This window comes from Chiroxiphia lanceolata, chromosome 1 (genome assembly GCF_009829145.1).
Source record: "Chiroxiphia lanceolata isolate bChiLan1 chromosome 1, bChiLan1.pri, whole genome shotgun sequence".
NCBI classification, from domain to species: Eukaryota; Metazoa; Chordata; class Aves; order Passeriformes; family Pipridae; genus Chiroxiphia; species Chiroxiphia lanceolata.
Window position 1 is genome coordinate 135,330,427 of NC_045637.1, and position 17,770 is coordinate 135,348,196.

The 17,770-nt window shown below is 37.6% G+C and overlaps 2 protein-coding genes across 3 annotated transcripts in view; both read left to right on the plus strand.

Moving 5' to 3' along the window:
• Nucleotides 1-7,967, plus strand: part of MRC1 (mannose receptor C-type 1) — a 55,929-nt gene extending 47,962 nt beyond the window's left edge. For both annotated transcript variants that reach the window (XM_032705463.1, XM_032705473.1), the window contains exons 25-30: nucleotides 10-175; nucleotides 500-652; nucleotides 1,526-1,642; nucleotides 3,527-3,694; nucleotides 6,952-7,011; nucleotides 7,389-7,967. In XM_032705463.1, the coding sequence (XP_032561354.1) occupies nucleotides 10-175; nucleotides 500-652; nucleotides 1,526-1,642; nucleotides 3,527-3,694; nucleotides 6,952-7,011; nucleotides 7,389-7,639 (915 nt within the window). In that variant the 3' untranslated portion in view covers nucleotides 7,640-7,967. The remainder of the gene's footprint in view (nucleotides 1-9; nucleotides 176-499; nucleotides 653-1,525; nucleotides 1,643-3,526; nucleotides 3,695-6,951; nucleotides 7,012-7,388) is intronic.
• A 4,730-nt stretch (nucleotides 7,968-12,697) lies between these two features.
• Nucleotides 12,698-17,770, plus strand: part of LOC116782024 (macrophage mannose receptor 1-like) — a 28,796-nt gene continuing 23,723 nt past the window's right edge. The window contains exons 1-4 of the mRNA XM_032678030.1: nucleotides 12,698-13,048; nucleotides 14,724-15,122; nucleotides 16,379-16,552; nucleotides 17,362-17,526. Coding sequence (XP_032533921.1) covers nucleotides 12,988-13,048; nucleotides 14,724-15,122; nucleotides 16,379-16,552; nucleotides 17,362-17,526 — 799 coding nt within the window. The 5' untranslated portion in view covers nucleotides 12,698-12,987. The remainder of the gene's footprint in view (nucleotides 13,049-14,723; nucleotides 15,123-16,378; nucleotides 16,553-17,361; nucleotides 17,527-17,770) is intronic.

Sequence of the window (17,770 nt, forward strand, 5' to 3'; positions counted from 1 at the left end):
TGTTCTTAGACCGACGGGAGTTATGAGTGGATTGATAACTGGAGAATGAAGTATACCAAATGGGCTGAAGGGGAGCCAAAGCAGAAAATAGGCTGTGTCTATCTAGACATTTCTGGAGCCTGGAAGACAGGATTCTGCAATGAAAGTTACTTCTCTATTTGCAAAAAATCTGACGGTAAGAACTTCAATCTGATCTTTGCAATTGCAATCAGTATCTCTTCAGGTATGGCGGGTTTTATTTCAAGAGTCAAATAGAAATCATTAAAATGTACTTAGATTGAATGGGGCAGACTACCCTAAAATGAGGGCAAACACATACTAAGAAAGGCCTAGTGGGACTGTGAATAGCTATCACTTGCCAACAATAATGCTAGATATAATTTTCAAAGATAATGTCCTGTCATTCTATTGAGTAAGCATGCCAATAAAACCCCTCAAAAGTCAAGAGGCAATGAATGTTAGGGACTAGTCATATGTTTTTTAAACTTTTTTTAAACAGTCCAAGCTCCCACCGAGCCCCCTCAACTTCCAGGAAAATGCCCTGAATCAGAAGGACACAGGTCTTGGGTCCCTTTCCGAGGTCATTGCTACTACATTGAATCTTCATCTACAAGAAACTGGGCCCAGGCATCTTTAGAATGTCTTCGACTAGGTGAGTATCCTCCTTAACCAGCACATCTTTCTGACTTGTTTTTTCTATCTATGGGAAGCTGAACATGTGATATGTGGTTTTTGTGATTTCAAGGATGGTCCAAGTGTTGGAGAAGAAAGTTGCATCCAATTATTGCCTTAATTTGGGAGGTAATGGAAAATAGTGGTCTGCCAAAGACACGTGTATGGGACCAGGCACATGAGGAACTTTGTGGCCTGGAGTGGAGATCATGAAAGTGGAAAATTCGTACTTTGACCCTGATAGGAGGTAGACAGCCTCATTCACAGCAGTCACTAGTGCTTATTTTAATGGAATTTTATATCTTTTTTTATTCTTGATCTAATTTCCCTCTTGATTATTTCAGTTTTATGCCACTGTAATGAAAGCTATAGCTCTCTAGGCTGGAGAGAGTTCTCTATTAGTGAACTAGGGTTGTTATACAGTTTCATTCTCTCAACCTTTTTCTCTGGTAAAGGGATGCAAATTTCATTATGCTGGGCTTCATATGTCTGTAGCATTGTTGCCCATAGCATTGGTGGCAACGTGACTTTGGTGTCTGACCTTCCATTAGATTATGCAAAGATCTTGTTCACTTTGCCAGTGGAACAGAATATAGATTTATCTTCACTGGAAGTATATCTTGACATAAATCAGATGAATTGCACCCTAGGCCTTTGCAGATAATAAACCTGCCAGTGAAACCCATGTCAAATATAGGCACATAGATCTGGATAAGAAGACTCTCCCTCTCTCTGCTGGTACTCAGGTTCATTCCTGGGTTCTCATGAGCTCATATATTGACAGGACAATAAGAATCCTTTTCACTGTGAAACTGATATCTCTAAGAGATTTTTCTTCCCCTGTGTCTCCCAGGTGCCTCTTTGGTCTCAGTTGAAGATTCAGCTGAAGCCAACTTTCTGACCTACAGTATTGAACCCCTTGAAGGGAAAACTTCAACGTTTTGGACAGGAATGTACAGAAATGTGGATGGTAATTTCTTTCATTTTGACATCTTTTTGTTTAGTGAATAATTGCCACAAGCTTTTTGACATAAGTGTTGAAAATTTCAGATTATACTTCTGTAATATTTAAACAGTGAAATTAGAAAAGGTAATATATTATCCTCACAGGAGAAGCTGGTCCATTTCAGTCAAGTGGTAACCAATAATATAGAACAGAAAGACCAGGCACCGAAACTTCATTTTAGAGGAAGAAAAGTAATTCATAACAAAGTAAGGCACAAAGGAGCATATAGCAGAGTACAGACAGGACCATACTGGGAGTCGAGCCATAGTTCCTCTCAAACATGAAGAGGCCCTGGACTCATGTGCTTTTCATTGAGGTACTTCATTTTTTGAGCTACAGAATAATGGAGCTAACTTCACCTCTAGTCTTTGGAATCGCCATCCTGGAATGACTAGTCTCTCACTTTAGTTACAGCTGGCCCTCAGAACAGCTTCACTTCAAAGATGGAAATGTTCAGGTCTTTGGAATTGTGTATCACAAGTTTTTCTATTTTCTGCCTCTCTTTAGGGAAGGCAAAGCAAGACAGAATAGAAAACAGGCTGTTTTAATTAAACCTTACATTTACTGATTATTGCATTTTCATTAATACAATTAGTATTCAATTAAATAGATATTTCTGTCTTTATGGTAGACTTAAAGTTGCTTCTGTCTTGCAATGTTCAGGTTAAAATTTCCAGTATAACTGTCAGAGGTAGGGCTGCAGAATAGTTCAGGTGACTTGAGGTGGGGTTTTCTTGAGTTTTGGAGGGGATTTTAACAACTGTCTACTCAAGCACTTCAATGACAAACTGCTTAGGGAGAAGACAAGTATTCAGTTACATTAAATGAATCTTAACCAGGAAAAGTGGAAGTTTTCAGTAGAAGAAAGAATTTGAAAGTAGTGATTTATAGCATAACACACAAAGAAAAGCTGGGGTTAACTCACGTGGTTAATTGACACAAAACAGGTTTTTTAAAGTGCTTCTAGAGCTGTGTGGAACAATACAGTTCTTAGAGTAATCATAAACACAAGAGCTGCTTTAGCTCTGCATTATATCACTAGATAATGATTAGAGTGATTTCAGCATAACTGCATAACTAAATTTCATATCTTCGTGTGTGTATCCAGATTGTATCTAGATGTCATATTATGACACAAAGAGTGGCAGGAACTTAAAAACAAACAAATAAACACAAAATATGTAGAATCTTGTAAGAAAACAGAATACAGCTTTCATGCTGAGTCTAAGAATTTGCATGAGTACAACTCGGAGTCACAAGGGGCACATTTATTCTAAATAAATATCCCTATTAAAAGAAAGAAAGAAAAAAGGAACAGGAAGGAAGAGACAGAAAGTCCCAGCATAGCTGATCACAAGATTTTTGAGGCAGATCTATAAAAAGGAAAATTGTATGTGTAAAGCTTGTAGGAAGGAGCAGAAACTGAAAAGAAAATGGAATAAAATTGGGCGTAGAAAGATTTCAGTGTAGGTTTTGAAAAGAGTAACACAAAACTTCCCTACAAATTACTGAAATAAAGAAAATTCTGGTGAAGTTATATTTTGATATCAGTTGTTTCTATAAACTGAGTAAATAATTTACTTCACACCATTGCAATCAATTGTGGGAGATACTTCTTTAAACTGCTTTGCCTTTGTAACATCATAAGACAGATTAGTCTGCTATTTTCAAAAAATTTGCATAAAAACTTAGCGGCAACATGTGTCAGAACAAGAATGTAAATGGTCTAGTGGCTTGTCTCCAATAGTAGCAACAGGTAAACTTCTTAGGAAGGCAATAAATGTGGAGAATGTGAAGATGTCAATATGGAAATTGATATTATCTTTTTTCCCCATATTTTTTAATTAGGAGAATGGCTGTGGCTAGACAACACTGCAGTGAATTTTGTCAACTGGAATGTAGGAGAACCTTCTCCTCAAGAAAACGAGCACTGTGTAGAAATGTACGCAGACTCGGGGTACTGGAATAATATCTATTGCTCTTCCTACAAAGGCTATGTTTGTAAAAAGCCAAAAAGTAAGTACTGCATTTATGAATTTGTTTTATGTATGGAGTATGGTCCTTGTACATTAGTATTAATACATGGTCATTACACACAATGCATTTTAGATGGCTGGTTTGAGTTTTTTTAAGTGCCAAATGATGCACATTTGCATGCCAAAAAAAAGAGTAACTTCTGTCAGTAAGTTGAAGTTCTGACCAGTGCTCAAGTCCCTCTAGAATTACTTTTAAAGGAACGCATTTGTATTTTAACTGTACCTAGTGTATGCACTTAATGAGTTTGCATGTTCTTTATGGCTAATGGTTGAGTAATCACAGTGTAAGTACTGTGCCTTGCATACACAAATTTGTTTCATCTATATGAAAATACATTCCTCAGGATATCCCCTCTGCTCCACTCAGGAAGTACATTTTGCTTATTTCCCTCTGGCATGCACTCTCATATGTATGCATTTTCTGAGTATGAAGTACTGTTTCTGTGAATTGAATAATTATGAACTGCGAATTAATTAACAGTTTGGGGTCTTTTGTCTCTGCTTTTCATTCATTCGTCTTTTCACAACAGGAGAACACAAAGCAAGCAACGTAGTTTGAGTGCTAAACTGAAAATGTCCTGAAATAACTGAATGTGCAAATTTGACAGCTAGCGCATCTGTGTTCCTAAAAGGCATCATAATAGTTCCTTTCAGCATATATTGCAATATCAAAATCTCTTATCAATGTTTATTGGGAAGAGTGAAATGCATGTAGTAGCTGAAATACACCCACTTCCTCTACAGTACTAAAATTGAGAGAAATTCTGCTATCCTTTCTACAAATGTGCTAAAATTATTCTTACTTACTCAAATGCTTGTAATGATGACTATATCTTCTACAGGAAATACTGCAAACTATCCGATATAACCACCCATTCAGAGTCTACTTATCTGTCTTTTTGCACTGTGATTGACAAAACCCAGGCACTTTATTTTCTTTCTCTATCCAGAATATTCATAGATGTAGGTAACCAGTGTTAAAATCAATGGCCACTATTCCTTTTTCACCATTTAATTCATCTGTTTGTGCTGGTACTGGCATTTACCAGTTTTGATACTGAGCCATTTCATACTGAAGCAGATGAAAGCTAGTTATTTTTTTCTAGAATTAGCTTCAACTAGTCTAGCTTACTATCTGGAATGTCATGGATTCAGCCAAATGCCAGTGTCACTGCAAGGACTATATAGTCATTCACTCAAGAACAGGCCACAATCTAGTCCTACATTGTCACATATATGCAGCTTTTCTTGGCACAGTTTTGCAGAACTGTGACAATGTTATCTTTGCAGAATTTAAACAAATTATTTAATAACTATAGACTATGGGATGTTAGAAGCATGGTTTTACTGAGCTGCCCTTGCTGTGGCTGGTTATGTTTGCTGTTTTCTGAAGAGACTGAAGCACAAAATAAGGACTGAAGTATTCCCATTGAATAGATGCTATTTTCTGTTCCATGTCTTGAGATAATTTTTACCAGAGTAATTTGAAATTCTGTAGCAGGTTTATTCCATAAACTATCTGTTTTTATTTGTAAGTGAGGAGTTATTCAGCCTGGAGAAGAGAAGGCTCTGGGGAGACCTTATAGCACTTCCCAGTACCCAAAGGGGGTCCACAAGAGAACTGGAGAGGGACTTTTACAAGGGTCTGTATCAACAGGACAAGGGATAATGGCTTTACATCAGATATTAGGAAGAAATTCTTCACTTTGAGGGTGGTGAGACACTGGAACAGGCTGTCTAGATAAGTTGTGGATGCCCCATCCCTGGAAGCGTTCAAGGCCGGTTTGGATGGGGCTTTGAGTAACCTTGCCTAATGAAAGGTGTTCCTGTCCATGGCAGGAGGTTTAGAACTAGATCTCCAAGGTCCTTTCCAACCTAAACCATTCTATGATTCTTTGTTGTGTTCATGATATCTCACTCTCATTTTTTGGGAATGGCAGATTCATATCCCTTAATATGCTGCTTGTTTAACATGTAGGTAGGTTTAGCAAGCAGTCACCTCATATCAAATTCAAGAACAATGTGCATACTGTACATTAGCAGTGCTGTACCAAACTTGGTCAATCAACAGTTCTTGGTGAAGAACAAGGAAGAAGTGTCTATGTTATTATATTCCAAAAATTGTCCAATCAAATGAAGCAATGCAACCGAAGTTTACCTAACGTCAGTTTTTCCCTCCTATTCCTTCTTGCATTTCTGAGACTGTTTTTACACTGTGCTTTTGGACATAAGGTATCTTCACAAAATCTCAGAACCACAAAACAGCTAAGGCTGGAAGGGACTTCTGGAGGTCATCTGGTCCAACCCCCTTCTCAAAGAGGGACACCTAAAGCCAGTGGCTCAGGACTATGTTCAGATGGGTTTTGAATATACCCAAGGATAGAAATTCACAGCCTCCCTGGGCAGTCTGCGCCAGTGTTCAGTCACCCTTGTTATGAAAAGGCATTTCCTGATGTTCAGAGGGCACATCCTGTGTTTCAGTTGATGCCCACTGCCTCTGTTCAGTCACTGGGCAGCACTGCAGAGAAGATTTCAGTGGTAAAAATAATTTCAATTCCTGAGCTCACCTTTTTCAGAATGAAACATGATGCATTGATTGAACATTTAGCTATAGACTAATTTTATGCCCACATGGGAAAATGCATATCTTAATTTTAAACAGTGGTTCAGTTTTCCCAGCAAGCCAGATTTTTTTGGTCCAGAAAATGAAATTTTAAATGAGCTGCAAACATTTTACTTTGGATGTTTAGTTGTCTGCTAGGACACTGAAGTTCATGAGTGATTTCAAATGTCTATGTAGGTGGAGCCATTTAGGTCTCTTGGCAAACCAAATTTGTTACACTTGCTATGTTTAGGTCACAAATACTGCAAGAATTTGTAATTATGTTGAGGATTGTATTTGACCATGTTTATCCTGAAGATGCTGTATAGATTTTCTTGTGGTTTTACCCTGATGTCTGGATCAGTCTCCATGGAGTTTTTGATGTTTCTTCTTTTCTGCTAGTACACGTAAATAACTACATATGAGACCAGAATACACTAGACCATTGTGCTAGGCCTTAGGTTTATATAACTTCGTGTGAAGTAACCCAAAGTGTTTTAAGTATTTAGTGCCTTGTATTACTATATATTTATCTGAACATTATTTTTAGTATGTTTCAAATATAGAAAAAAAAATAATGTAGAAATAAATAACCTAATAATATAAAAAGATAATGCTTTTTCAATATTTTCAAGTGCCAGCAACTGAAATGCTGCCAGCAACTGAAATGTCAGCAGCAGAAATACCTACAATGGGTAAGAATATTATCATTCAAGTAGACAAAAACTAGTCCCACGTAAAATCACGAACAGAACAAATCCTATCCTGTATTATGTCTTTTACGTTTTCTGATATACTTGATTCCTAGAAGTATATTGTTTCCTAGTGGTATATACTACTATACAATATATTCCATTTGGTGGGAAATGCAGATTTAAAAAATAGTAATTTGTGATAAAACATGAGATATTGGCAACTTAAAATCAATTTATTTTATGCTGCTGTCTTTGTCTCTTTTTATTTTGAAACGAAATGCTTTTGCTTAAAATGTCATGCATTCTAAAGAAATTGTTTCCAGTAATCAGATAAAGAGTATGTATCATCCTCTTGATTTCTTTGTATTTGTTTTCAGCAATGACAACAGATAAGAAGGCTCTTACCCTGAACCATGGTAAAACAGGCGCTGTAGTTATTGCTGTTCTCCTCCTCCTAGCTGGAAGTGGCCTTGCAGGCTATCTCTTCTACAAAAGAAGAAAGAATTGCTTGCCAACAAATGACAGCTTTGAGAACAATTTGTATTTTAATAGTGATAGATTTCCTGGAACTGGTGACACAAAGGATCTTGTGACTAACATAGAACAAAATGAACATGCAACACTGTAATGTAATGTAATGTGTAATATAAAATGTAATGTAATAAAATAAAATGTGCCTTGTTTTACTTAAATTATGCAATTAGAATTAAGCCAAAGGTATTTCTCATGTGCAATTGCTGTAGTAGCCTGTTTTAGTGTGTGTATGATGCCATGTAAGGAATTACTTTCTTTTAGATATTGTATAAGGCGTAAGATTTCATATCTCAGGATTTGATGATCACACTGGTGAGTGTCTGTCTTAAGAAAAGAGATAATGTTGACTAATTATTAAATGGAACAATACAAATGGATGCAATAAAGGAAGTAAAACTTCTGGTTGAGGAATGCTGACAAGATTTGAAATTTTTGCATCAGATTTATTTCAAACTATGCTAATGAGCAGATGCTCAGTGCTGTTCAGCAAACACCTCTCTATTTCTCTAATTCTACCATCTTCAGGTATTCCTAAGGATTTAACTACAGGCATAGTTACTAGATGGCAAGTCTGTATTTGGGCACATCCTCTTTGAACTATGCGGGGAAAAAAACCCTTTATGATATTTCAGTTCCTACAGTTTCACACAACACAGAGAACTACGTATGTAGTTCTCGTAGTTTATGTATTCTAGGATTTAATCAGGTAAAATCTGGGGGCAGGCCTCTGGAACGGAAAAGTGTGGTTGATGTTAACTGCCTGAGTTTTGGCTGCCCATAAGTGGGTTTTGCTGGTGACAGGTGATGAAGGTCATGGCAAAAATTCCTTCTAATGAGCACAACAGTTACTGAGGAGGGGGAAGAATGTTGCCTATATGTATTCTCAGGGTTTCTTGGAGCACTGGGTAGCTGTTGTGGTGATGGTATTTGGTACTGCTCTCCTATGTCTTCTCAAGCAGTGTAGGTTTATGGGGTGTGTGCTGCAAGAACAAGCAAGTCAAGAACAATTTAGCTTTACTTATGTAATAGTTACTACTGATTTTATTTACTCAAAAATGGCTAGGTCAGCTACTATTTATGGAAGTCTTGAGATTCCCCAGAGTGGAGTTTATATTCTTAATTTTTGTAAATCCTGTAAAATGTTAATCATGCATGATTCCTCACTTGCCTACAAAGGTTTGCAAGGTTTGATTTTGTGGCTTCAGGTTTTGTTCTGTGAAATAAAGACCAACTAGCTTTCATTTTTAAATAGTTTTTCATTTTATAGTTTTGTCTGTATAAGACACTGTAAGAGGAAAAAGTGAAAAAGAAGATACCACTGTGGAGACATTCCACCAAAACTTGTGACCAAGTATTATATTAACCATATTTTCCTGAATCTTTCCCAGGATTATCTGCTTAAAGCTAAAACAAAAATGTGAGTTGAGTGATTAAGTAAAAAATCTCAAGTTACATACATGTGTAGGTAAGATGGGACAATTTGTCTTGGAACTCCTTTTCTCTGGCTCTGCTCCCTTTCTCCTGGTTACTTCCTTGATCTGTTCCTATTGCTGTTTCCATTTTCAATGCACAGTTTTTTAAGCATGTCTTCTCAAGGAGCATGGTACCTCTCATGGTTCTTCACACTATCTGATGTGGCTTGTGTGCCAGAAAGCTCCTGACTGATTAATAATGTTAAGGGTAATGTTGTTTCAGTTATATGGGGAGGTAGTGCCAGGTAGAATGATATGTGAAAGGGAGAATGAAAGGCTGAGAGACCCTGACTAGAATGCCAACCTCCCTGTGCTGGCTGTTGAGCAAAAAATGCAGTCTCTACCCAAAAGAAGTTTAGTCCTGTTCTGGGACTGCACACCAGTGCAGGTAACATTCTTCCAGGTAACATTTTATTCCATGTATATATGCAAAGGTTTGGTTGAAAAGAAGATAAAATTTGAGGGGATGTCTCATTTCTAGTTCTTTGCCATACTTACCAGACACATTGCTAAAAAGCATCAGGGAGAGAATCCAGCTACTGGAGCCTGGAAAATTCTGAGCTCATTCACCCCTTTATACTGTCTGAAATCCACCATCATCTTTGAGTTGAAGAGAATTAAAAATGCCATGCTAGGTAGTTAGTAGCTGGCAGTAGGTATAGCTGCTTCCGTGAAATGCTGTGTCAGTCCTGTTCTCCTGTCCAAATAGGTAGAGAAAAAATAGAGGAGATTGCAAATAAAAAGCTCTACTGTGAAGATGGAACTACTTAGAAAGAGTGTGAGTGAAAAAGACCACAAAGATTTTCAGAAGAGGAGAAAATTTAAGCTGCATGGCTTACTGTCCCTCCTATTTCAATACAATGGAATTGAAGCAAATTTCCCAGTAAAAAGATAAAGCATGGAAGCAGTGGCATTTACAGTACAGGAAATCACTACAGTTCCATGTAGTAAGCAGAAGATGAGCATTTTACACAGAAACCCTTATAAAAACTTTTGAATGGAAGGTAGAGAAACAAACAAGCTTGAACACTTTAACCAACATCTAATTAATATAAGATTACATGGAAGGCTTTTACCTGGTAGCTGAGATGGGGAAATTATGTTGCTCTATTTGACTGAAAAAAAGAAATGTGTCTTATTGGATATGATTTGTGGATGCAATATAATTTGATACTTTATATATTCTGACCCTTCACCAACTCTTTCAACCATTTTCTGCTACTGACTGCTATTCCTAGTGGGATCAATCCATTGCCTTAGAACCGAGGTGTTTTTATTGTGATCTCTTATTTTTTCTCCTGAGTAGACACCACTACTTAGGGGAATTTTCAGGCTCTATGTTGCATCCATATACATTGACAAAGGAATTGGGTTCTCACTTTTCTGAAATATTCTTGCTGTAAAAACAAGGAAAATAATTCCTTGATAAACAAGATAAAGCATAAGTGATTGATAGAAAAACAAATGAAATTTTTAACTGATCGTTAATAATTCATATGCATAATCAGATGCTGCCAATATTTCTTATGTTTGATCAGGCAGTTTAGGTAAAGGAAAGCAAAAAAAATGTTGATTATGTAGCATGAAAATATAATGTGAAAGTGCAAGGTGCTTTGTGTTTCTCTCAGTGTGTTTTGAGTCTGCCTAGAGAAATGGAAAGGTTGCTCACTCTCTGAGGTTTTTTTTAGCCTAGAATGTTTCTAAAGAAGTTTAGAGTATGTTTGTTTGGTTTTTCTTTTTAAATCTTTACATCATGTTGCAAACTGATTTTGCTACATGTGGGGATTTCAGATTGAAATCTTTATATCAGGTTATAGCAGGCTAATTGATCACAAAATTACTTTCGGATTTTAATATAAGTGTTTTTGAAAATGAGTTATGAACCTGGATGGACTCAGTCATGCATTTCTGTGGCAGCTGAGGAATGACTTGATGGCAATATTCAGTAGTGTGTAAAATTTTGTCTCTTTGCACATTGCTGTGTTTCTTGATATCCTTATGTTTAATTCTCGTTTCCCCTTTTCTCCAAAAAAGTTAGAACTTCAGAAGAAAGGTGGTGAATTTGCACACTGTGAATGTAACTTCCTGCCCGGGAGCAGAGATTGTCAAAGGAACAATGCTGACTCAACACAAAACCCAGCAGTCTTTGTTCCTTGCCACTTCTAAAATGTCAGGCTGTCTTGCCAAGGGGTAGATCCTGGAGTGCATCTTTGCAGTCCTCTGATTTTCTTTTCTACTTTGTGGGCTGTGATGCAATCTGCAAACACTGAGATAAAGCTGCCTGTAGTACGTTTCATTCTTTCTCAGCTTCTCTCAACAGATTGTCAATACCAGTACTTCACCAAACACTGATCTTTCTTCAGAACACAAATAGTTTATTTTTCCCTGTTGTAATTGTACTACTTGATGCCCAGTAGCTTTGGAGATCCTGAGATGTTGTATACAGCAGAACCACAAGACACATTTCTCCTGTCTAAATAATAAATCTGAGTATTTTTTTCCATCTGCACATCTGGACTTCCTGAACAACGAAGCAAGGAAAGTTGGAAAATTGAGGTTGTAGAGCACTCCTGTGTCGGGGAGTACCAGAATGCTTGACTTCAGACTCAGTGCAGCCATCCTTGCATGTGCATTATAACTTACTGAGTAACTGACCACCTGCTGCTTTCAAAGCAGCCCTCTCTTTTCTCCCACTTTCCTCAGGTCTCAGTATCTTTCTCAGATTCCCATTCTTTGAATGCCTTTTGCCTAGCTGTGCCTGCTGGCTCCCACTATTCTCTCTCCCTGTTATAGTTTTGTTCTGCTGTAACTCCCTGTGTACCTTTTTAAACCCAGTGGGTCATTCATCTGCATCTGAGTTAAAGTAATAGAAGCAAGATCCCACATCTTCATGTGGGTGTCCAGGGTTTTCCTTGCCTGCAACAGCAGCAATTTTGCTGCAAATACAATTTTGGGGAAGGTATCAACACCAACCTCTCCTAAAGATAGGGGAAATGAAATTCTTTGAAGTCCATAAGCAAAAATGGATGCAAAGCTTCCACAGCCTTTTCTCTTCCTTATACCCTGTTTTTCTAGCTCTTTTATCTATCACGGAGAGACCTTTTTCAAAGCAAACCTCAGAATTTTGTCAGAATGCCTGAAGGGTATGCAGTTTAGGAGGTGCAAACTTTCAGAGACCAGTAGGACAAAAATCTGGCAGTATTCCTTATCAGTTTAGTTTTCCTCACTAACAATAATTGAAAATCCAGTCTTTTCCAGTTTCAGGTTCTCTTCTTCCTAGAATTGTATGGTTTCTTTTCCAAATTTCTTCAATCATTGCTGTCAGTTGGGTACATTACTCCTGCATAGAGTCAGAAATGGAGCCAAAGAAGGAACAGCTGCCTCCTGAAGAGCACAGATCCTATTTTCTACAGTTTTTCTCTTTTCTGTGGAATTATAGACACAGGAAATTCTGGTTCACTTTGACTCCAATGTCATAGTTACTTGATTTGCATGGTGTCCCAGCCAATTTTTCACAGTACTGTATTGCACTCTGGCTTTTTCTTTTTCTTTTTCTTTTTTTTTTTTTGATATAGACAAATCTTTCTTTCCTTTTTTACTTCTTTCATTTATTTCTGGAAAAGAGATGTTAATGTCACCTTTTTATAAAAATAATGATTCTGACTTATGTTATGTCTCAAAAAATCCACACTAAAATGTTACCTGTTAGATCTCATATTTCTGTGGCAAAATTTTATATAACAGAGAAACTAGATTAGAAAGAAAAGTTTATCATTAATATATTATTTCAAAATTACTCATGTGACATGACGCAGTTCCTTATTTGAAGCTCAGAACTTCCCTGTATCTGTTGGGTCTTAAAAAGGGGTTGTTAATCCACTTCAGTGCAGAGGGGTTTTCTTGCAAGGCACTGATTTGGTCTTCAGCATCAATTCGAGGTGAAGGGCAGAAAAGATTGAAATATTTGACCATGTCTGTCTACTTGACCCTGATTTTCCTTCTGTCCATTAGTACATCTCTTCAAACGTCTGGTGAGTCTTGATATTCTGCTGAGAGTGGAGGTTTTCAAGTTCGTCTTTATGGGTTGTTAATATCCCTCTTGGTGGGCAGTGAATTTAAATCTAGTCACAGAATATAATTTGAAATAATTTCCTTCAGCTCTGCAATTTGGTGTTATCTGCATAGGCATTCTCTTTCCTTAACCCAGTGTTCAAGGTGATGTATGAGTGACAGGAATATGCCTACAGATGTGGACATAACCTAGGCAGTGCTCATTCTTGAAAGTGAGCCAGCTGAATGCAGGCAAAAGCTGATCTTGGTTTACTCTGTTGGGGGCTAGAACAGCTCAGAAGTACAGGGCATGGACTCTCAGCATGCACAGAACTACTGGCTGATGCGTACTTTAAGTTTCTCAGACATCTCATATAGACCACAGCATACTGATCACTGCATATTGAAATTTCGTTTCCAAGCTGACAGCTTTAGGAAGGACCTTAAAAACTTTTGTCCATCAGATTTCACACACTCCTACTGCTGACAGTAAAACAGATGATGCTGTGTCTTTCCCCTTTCCTCTGGGAAGCTCCCAGCTAGAGAAATCTGGGAGTTCAATGCTATTGCTTGGATGGCAGCAGCTTGAATGCCAACCTAATCCACTACAGGACAATTTCTTCTGCGCACGCTTTTGGGTGAGACCAAGCTGGCTCTAACCCATCCTCTGCTAGCCTTCTGAAGAACCACTGCAGCAGGAGAGCTGTGCCAGGGGAAATGCCATCTAGCTTGTTCTGGTCTGTAGACTTTCAGAGCAACAACACTCCCTGGCAGATCCCAGATGGGAAGGGTTATGAAGCCCCATTTAAGTATTCCATTAAGAAATCTTGGGTAAAGCTCAATGGCACTGCAGAGTGAGTTGGATGATGTTGCCTGTCACTTAGAAAGGAGTGAAGGGGTGCAAGGTGAGCTGCAAAAATAGTCAAGATTTGGAGGAGGCTGAAGTTGTGACCCTTTTTTTGAAGCTGGTCTTAAGAAACAAAACCCTGCTGTGCAGTCTCCCATTTCTATTTACAAGTGTAGCTATTAATGGCACTTAGGATACTTACTTAGCTTAACTGTGCCCAGAACTGATGATGCTGCAAGTTGTGGGTTCCCTCCCAAGAAACTTACAAATAAAACTCTGTGAAGAAATGACTTTTTGCACAGCTGCCAAAAATTTCCAAGATAATTAACCAAAAATGAAAAATACCCCACTTTCTTGATGAGTTGAAAACCACTATGTCATTCTGGCCCAAATATAAAAATGGTTTAATTTTGAGTTATGTAAACCATTTTTAATAGCTTTAAAGCAAAAAGTCCTCTTATTTAAAGAATTAAAGGCTGTTTAATATGCTGTGGTGGAACTTTGAAGAAGTTATGAAATTTAATAAAGGTCATTTTTGATATGCATTTTTAGACCACTCTGCTTTAAGGAGGAATATGAAGAAAAGTAATTTTTCTTCAAAGAGCTGTATTTTCATCTTTGGTATTGTTTTCATTTTAAGACTATTTTCATGAATATCCTTTCCACTGATGATTAACCTCCCTTGATTTCTTTCTCCATGAAGTATATATATATTTTTTTTTGGTAGCAGAGTGTCACATAGATATTAACTAACTTTATCTCCTAAGAAAGCTCTCTTCAGATGTTTGCATTATCATTTTATTTTATAGGTAGCGGAATATTTTCAATCTATAATGAAGATAGCAAGCTCTGTGCCCAAGCCCAGAACTCTAGCTCAGTCATAACTACCACCTGTGATGAGCATGATGAGTTTCAGAAGTTCAAGTGGGTCTCTGCCAAACAGCTACTGAGCATGGCACTCAAGCTGTGCCTGGGAGTGTTCATGAAGGAAGATGAGGCTGCCATCACCTTGGAATCCTGTAACAGGACAAATGAACTCCAGTGGTGGGAATGTAGAAATGAGACAGTTGCAAGCTATGGCAAGGATTTATTTCTCAACTATGGCAAAGGGAAGGGGAAGAAAATCAGGCTGTCCAAAGGATCAGGCAAAGGGAGCAGGTGGAAAATCTATGGAACTGCAGACAGCTTGTGCTCTCAGCGCTATGAGGGTGAGTACTGAAAATTCGTCTCTATTTCGAGGTAACTTGACTGCCCCTATCTGCAGAGTGTTCTGCTGCCTGCTTGACAGCTCCATTTTCTTACAGTGATATCAGAAGACGAGATAGGTACAAACATGGTGTAGAAATGAAAGGCAAATACAACTGGATACTTTTTGGCCAACATAACTGCACATTTCTGCATAACTTGTTAAGTGCAATTCTTTCAAATGATAGACTAAAATTACAAAGGCCTATGATGTAATCATAAGGAAGAATGGGAATTCTGTTTGTAAAACAACAGCAATAGGAAATCTATGACTGTTTCAAAATATGTCTGATCAATTTGTAGAAGAGATGATTGTGTTGTATTACTTTTTATTGTTGCTATTACTCGATTTGATCATGTGCTATCTCTAAGAAGTTAATTTCTACTTAACATAGACGTAATCCACCATTAACAACATTTACCTAGTGTTTCCTAGGCCCAGTAAAAAGAACAAGTAGGAAAAGCAAAAGGAGAAACAGTGCCTAGTAGTTTAAGATGCAATAAGTCTTAACAATGACAAAGAACCACTGGAGAGTCAGATCTCCATTTCCTACATTTTTATGGATCTTGAGCTATATAGAGTGGACATCAAGGTTCAAGTGATCAAACTGCTTTTTTTTTGTGACACTGGTAGGTTGGGAAGTTAAATAACGAGGGATTAAATTTTTGTAGTACCCTATGACTGTTCCATCAGGAATGAAGTTTATCATAATTTTGTACAGATAACAGCAAATTAGATTGCAGAGCGATGGCAGGGTCACTTCCTAGCAGAGTCACTTGCAAATTTAAGATGTAACTCCCTCTCACAAAGACTAATAAAAATATTGTGATATCTCCTTTCAACATCTTTTCCCCCATACAAGGAAAAAGAAAAAAAAAAAGAATGTGGACACCATTCAAGGACAGAAGTATGTATGTGACAGGAGAAGCTGAGTCACAGGGTCCTCTGACACAGTAGTCCAGAAAGCAGTGACATGAGAAAGTTAGACAGAAATTAGTCTGAGGCCCAATTAAGTGTTGTTTGAGAGTTTTAATTCTGAATACTTTGTCATAGTCATATCTGATTGGCACAACAGCCTTGTAAAGGTTTGGGGTAACAAAGTACTGATATGTTGAGCTCTGCACAACTCAGCTGTGTCTGTGGAGAGCTGCCTATGAGTGTCACTCGGGTGAACATCTGATACCAACTCGAAGTACTGATTTATACTTTTCTCCATAGATATCTATACACTGGGAGGAAATGCCTTTGGTGCACCTTGTGTGTTCCCTTTTAAGCTCAAGGGTAAATGGTATGCTGAGTGCATCCCTCGCAGTGATGATGCAGAGTCTCTCTGGTGTGCAACTTCTTCAGATTTTGATAAGGACCACTTGTTTGGAAATTGTCCACTAAAAGGTAATTTATGAAAATTTCGGGAAAGGTGTTAAGCAAAAGTTTCCTCCACCGACATGGTTAAAATCTTCTTGGGATATGGAAGTAGCATTGGACAACAAACTGAATTTGGTCTAGCCTAGTTCACTGGTGAGGTATGCAATGATAAGTGAAGTATCTGCTCTTCAGTCTCACTGCCCTGCAGTGCTCCTAAGACTGCTATATATGGGGAATATTCTGAGGGTGGTGACTGGGGCTGATGGAAAAAGGAAGAGGAAATTCCTAGGAGTAGGTGAGAAGAAAGTCAGGACAAATGAAAGGCAGAAAGTAGTGCAATGGATGAGGAAGGCGAGACATAGGGAAGCACGACACAGTAGTGCATCATAGGATGGAGGAGAGAACAGGAGAGCTGTAGTGAATGGAAGGGTGCAGGACACAGGCAGTGACTTTCACCTGCTTTCAGTGCTCCAGTGCTCCATATACTTACAAATCATCCAACACAGCTTTCCAATAACCCTAGTACAAATTCTCTACTCCTTCATCCTCACTTCATACCTTATTGTTTGGAAATGATCATTTCTGTCATGTTGGGAGTTCTGGGAGAGCATAAGAAGAGTCTGAAGGTAAGACTCTTGTTTGTAAGGTGACATAAGTCCTTATGTGATTAATATATTATTAATATTTAACAGAAAAAGCAAATTTAAGTGAGGAAAAATGTATGTTAAAAATTATCAAATCATATGGTTATATAGTTTTATTCTGAAAAAAAGGTTTTATTTCCTGAGTTAGCAAATACAACTATCTTGTCAAATTGCTGATATCATTTTTTATAGACACCACCCACAATAATCTTTGGAAAACAAATCCTGTGACAGCAACCCGCTATCAGATAAACTCGGAGTCACTTTTGACATGGCACCAAGCAAGAAAAAGTTGCCAGCAGCAGAATGCAGAATTATTAAGTATCACAGACCTTCGTGAAGAAATGTATTTATTAGGTAAATTAAAAAAAAATAAAAATAATGCTTTATTTAAAATGTAGGTCAGTTCCAACAGCTTTAACGTGAATATTTATATTTGCCTTGTGAAAATAGGTAACATTCTTAAAAGAACTTGTCCTTTTCTCACAAAAAAGATATTAAAATAATGGAAATAATCTAATCTGTATTACAAAAAATAGATACTTCCTATGACACTTTTGCCCTCATGCTTTAAATATTATTTTCAGTTTTCTTGAGTAGC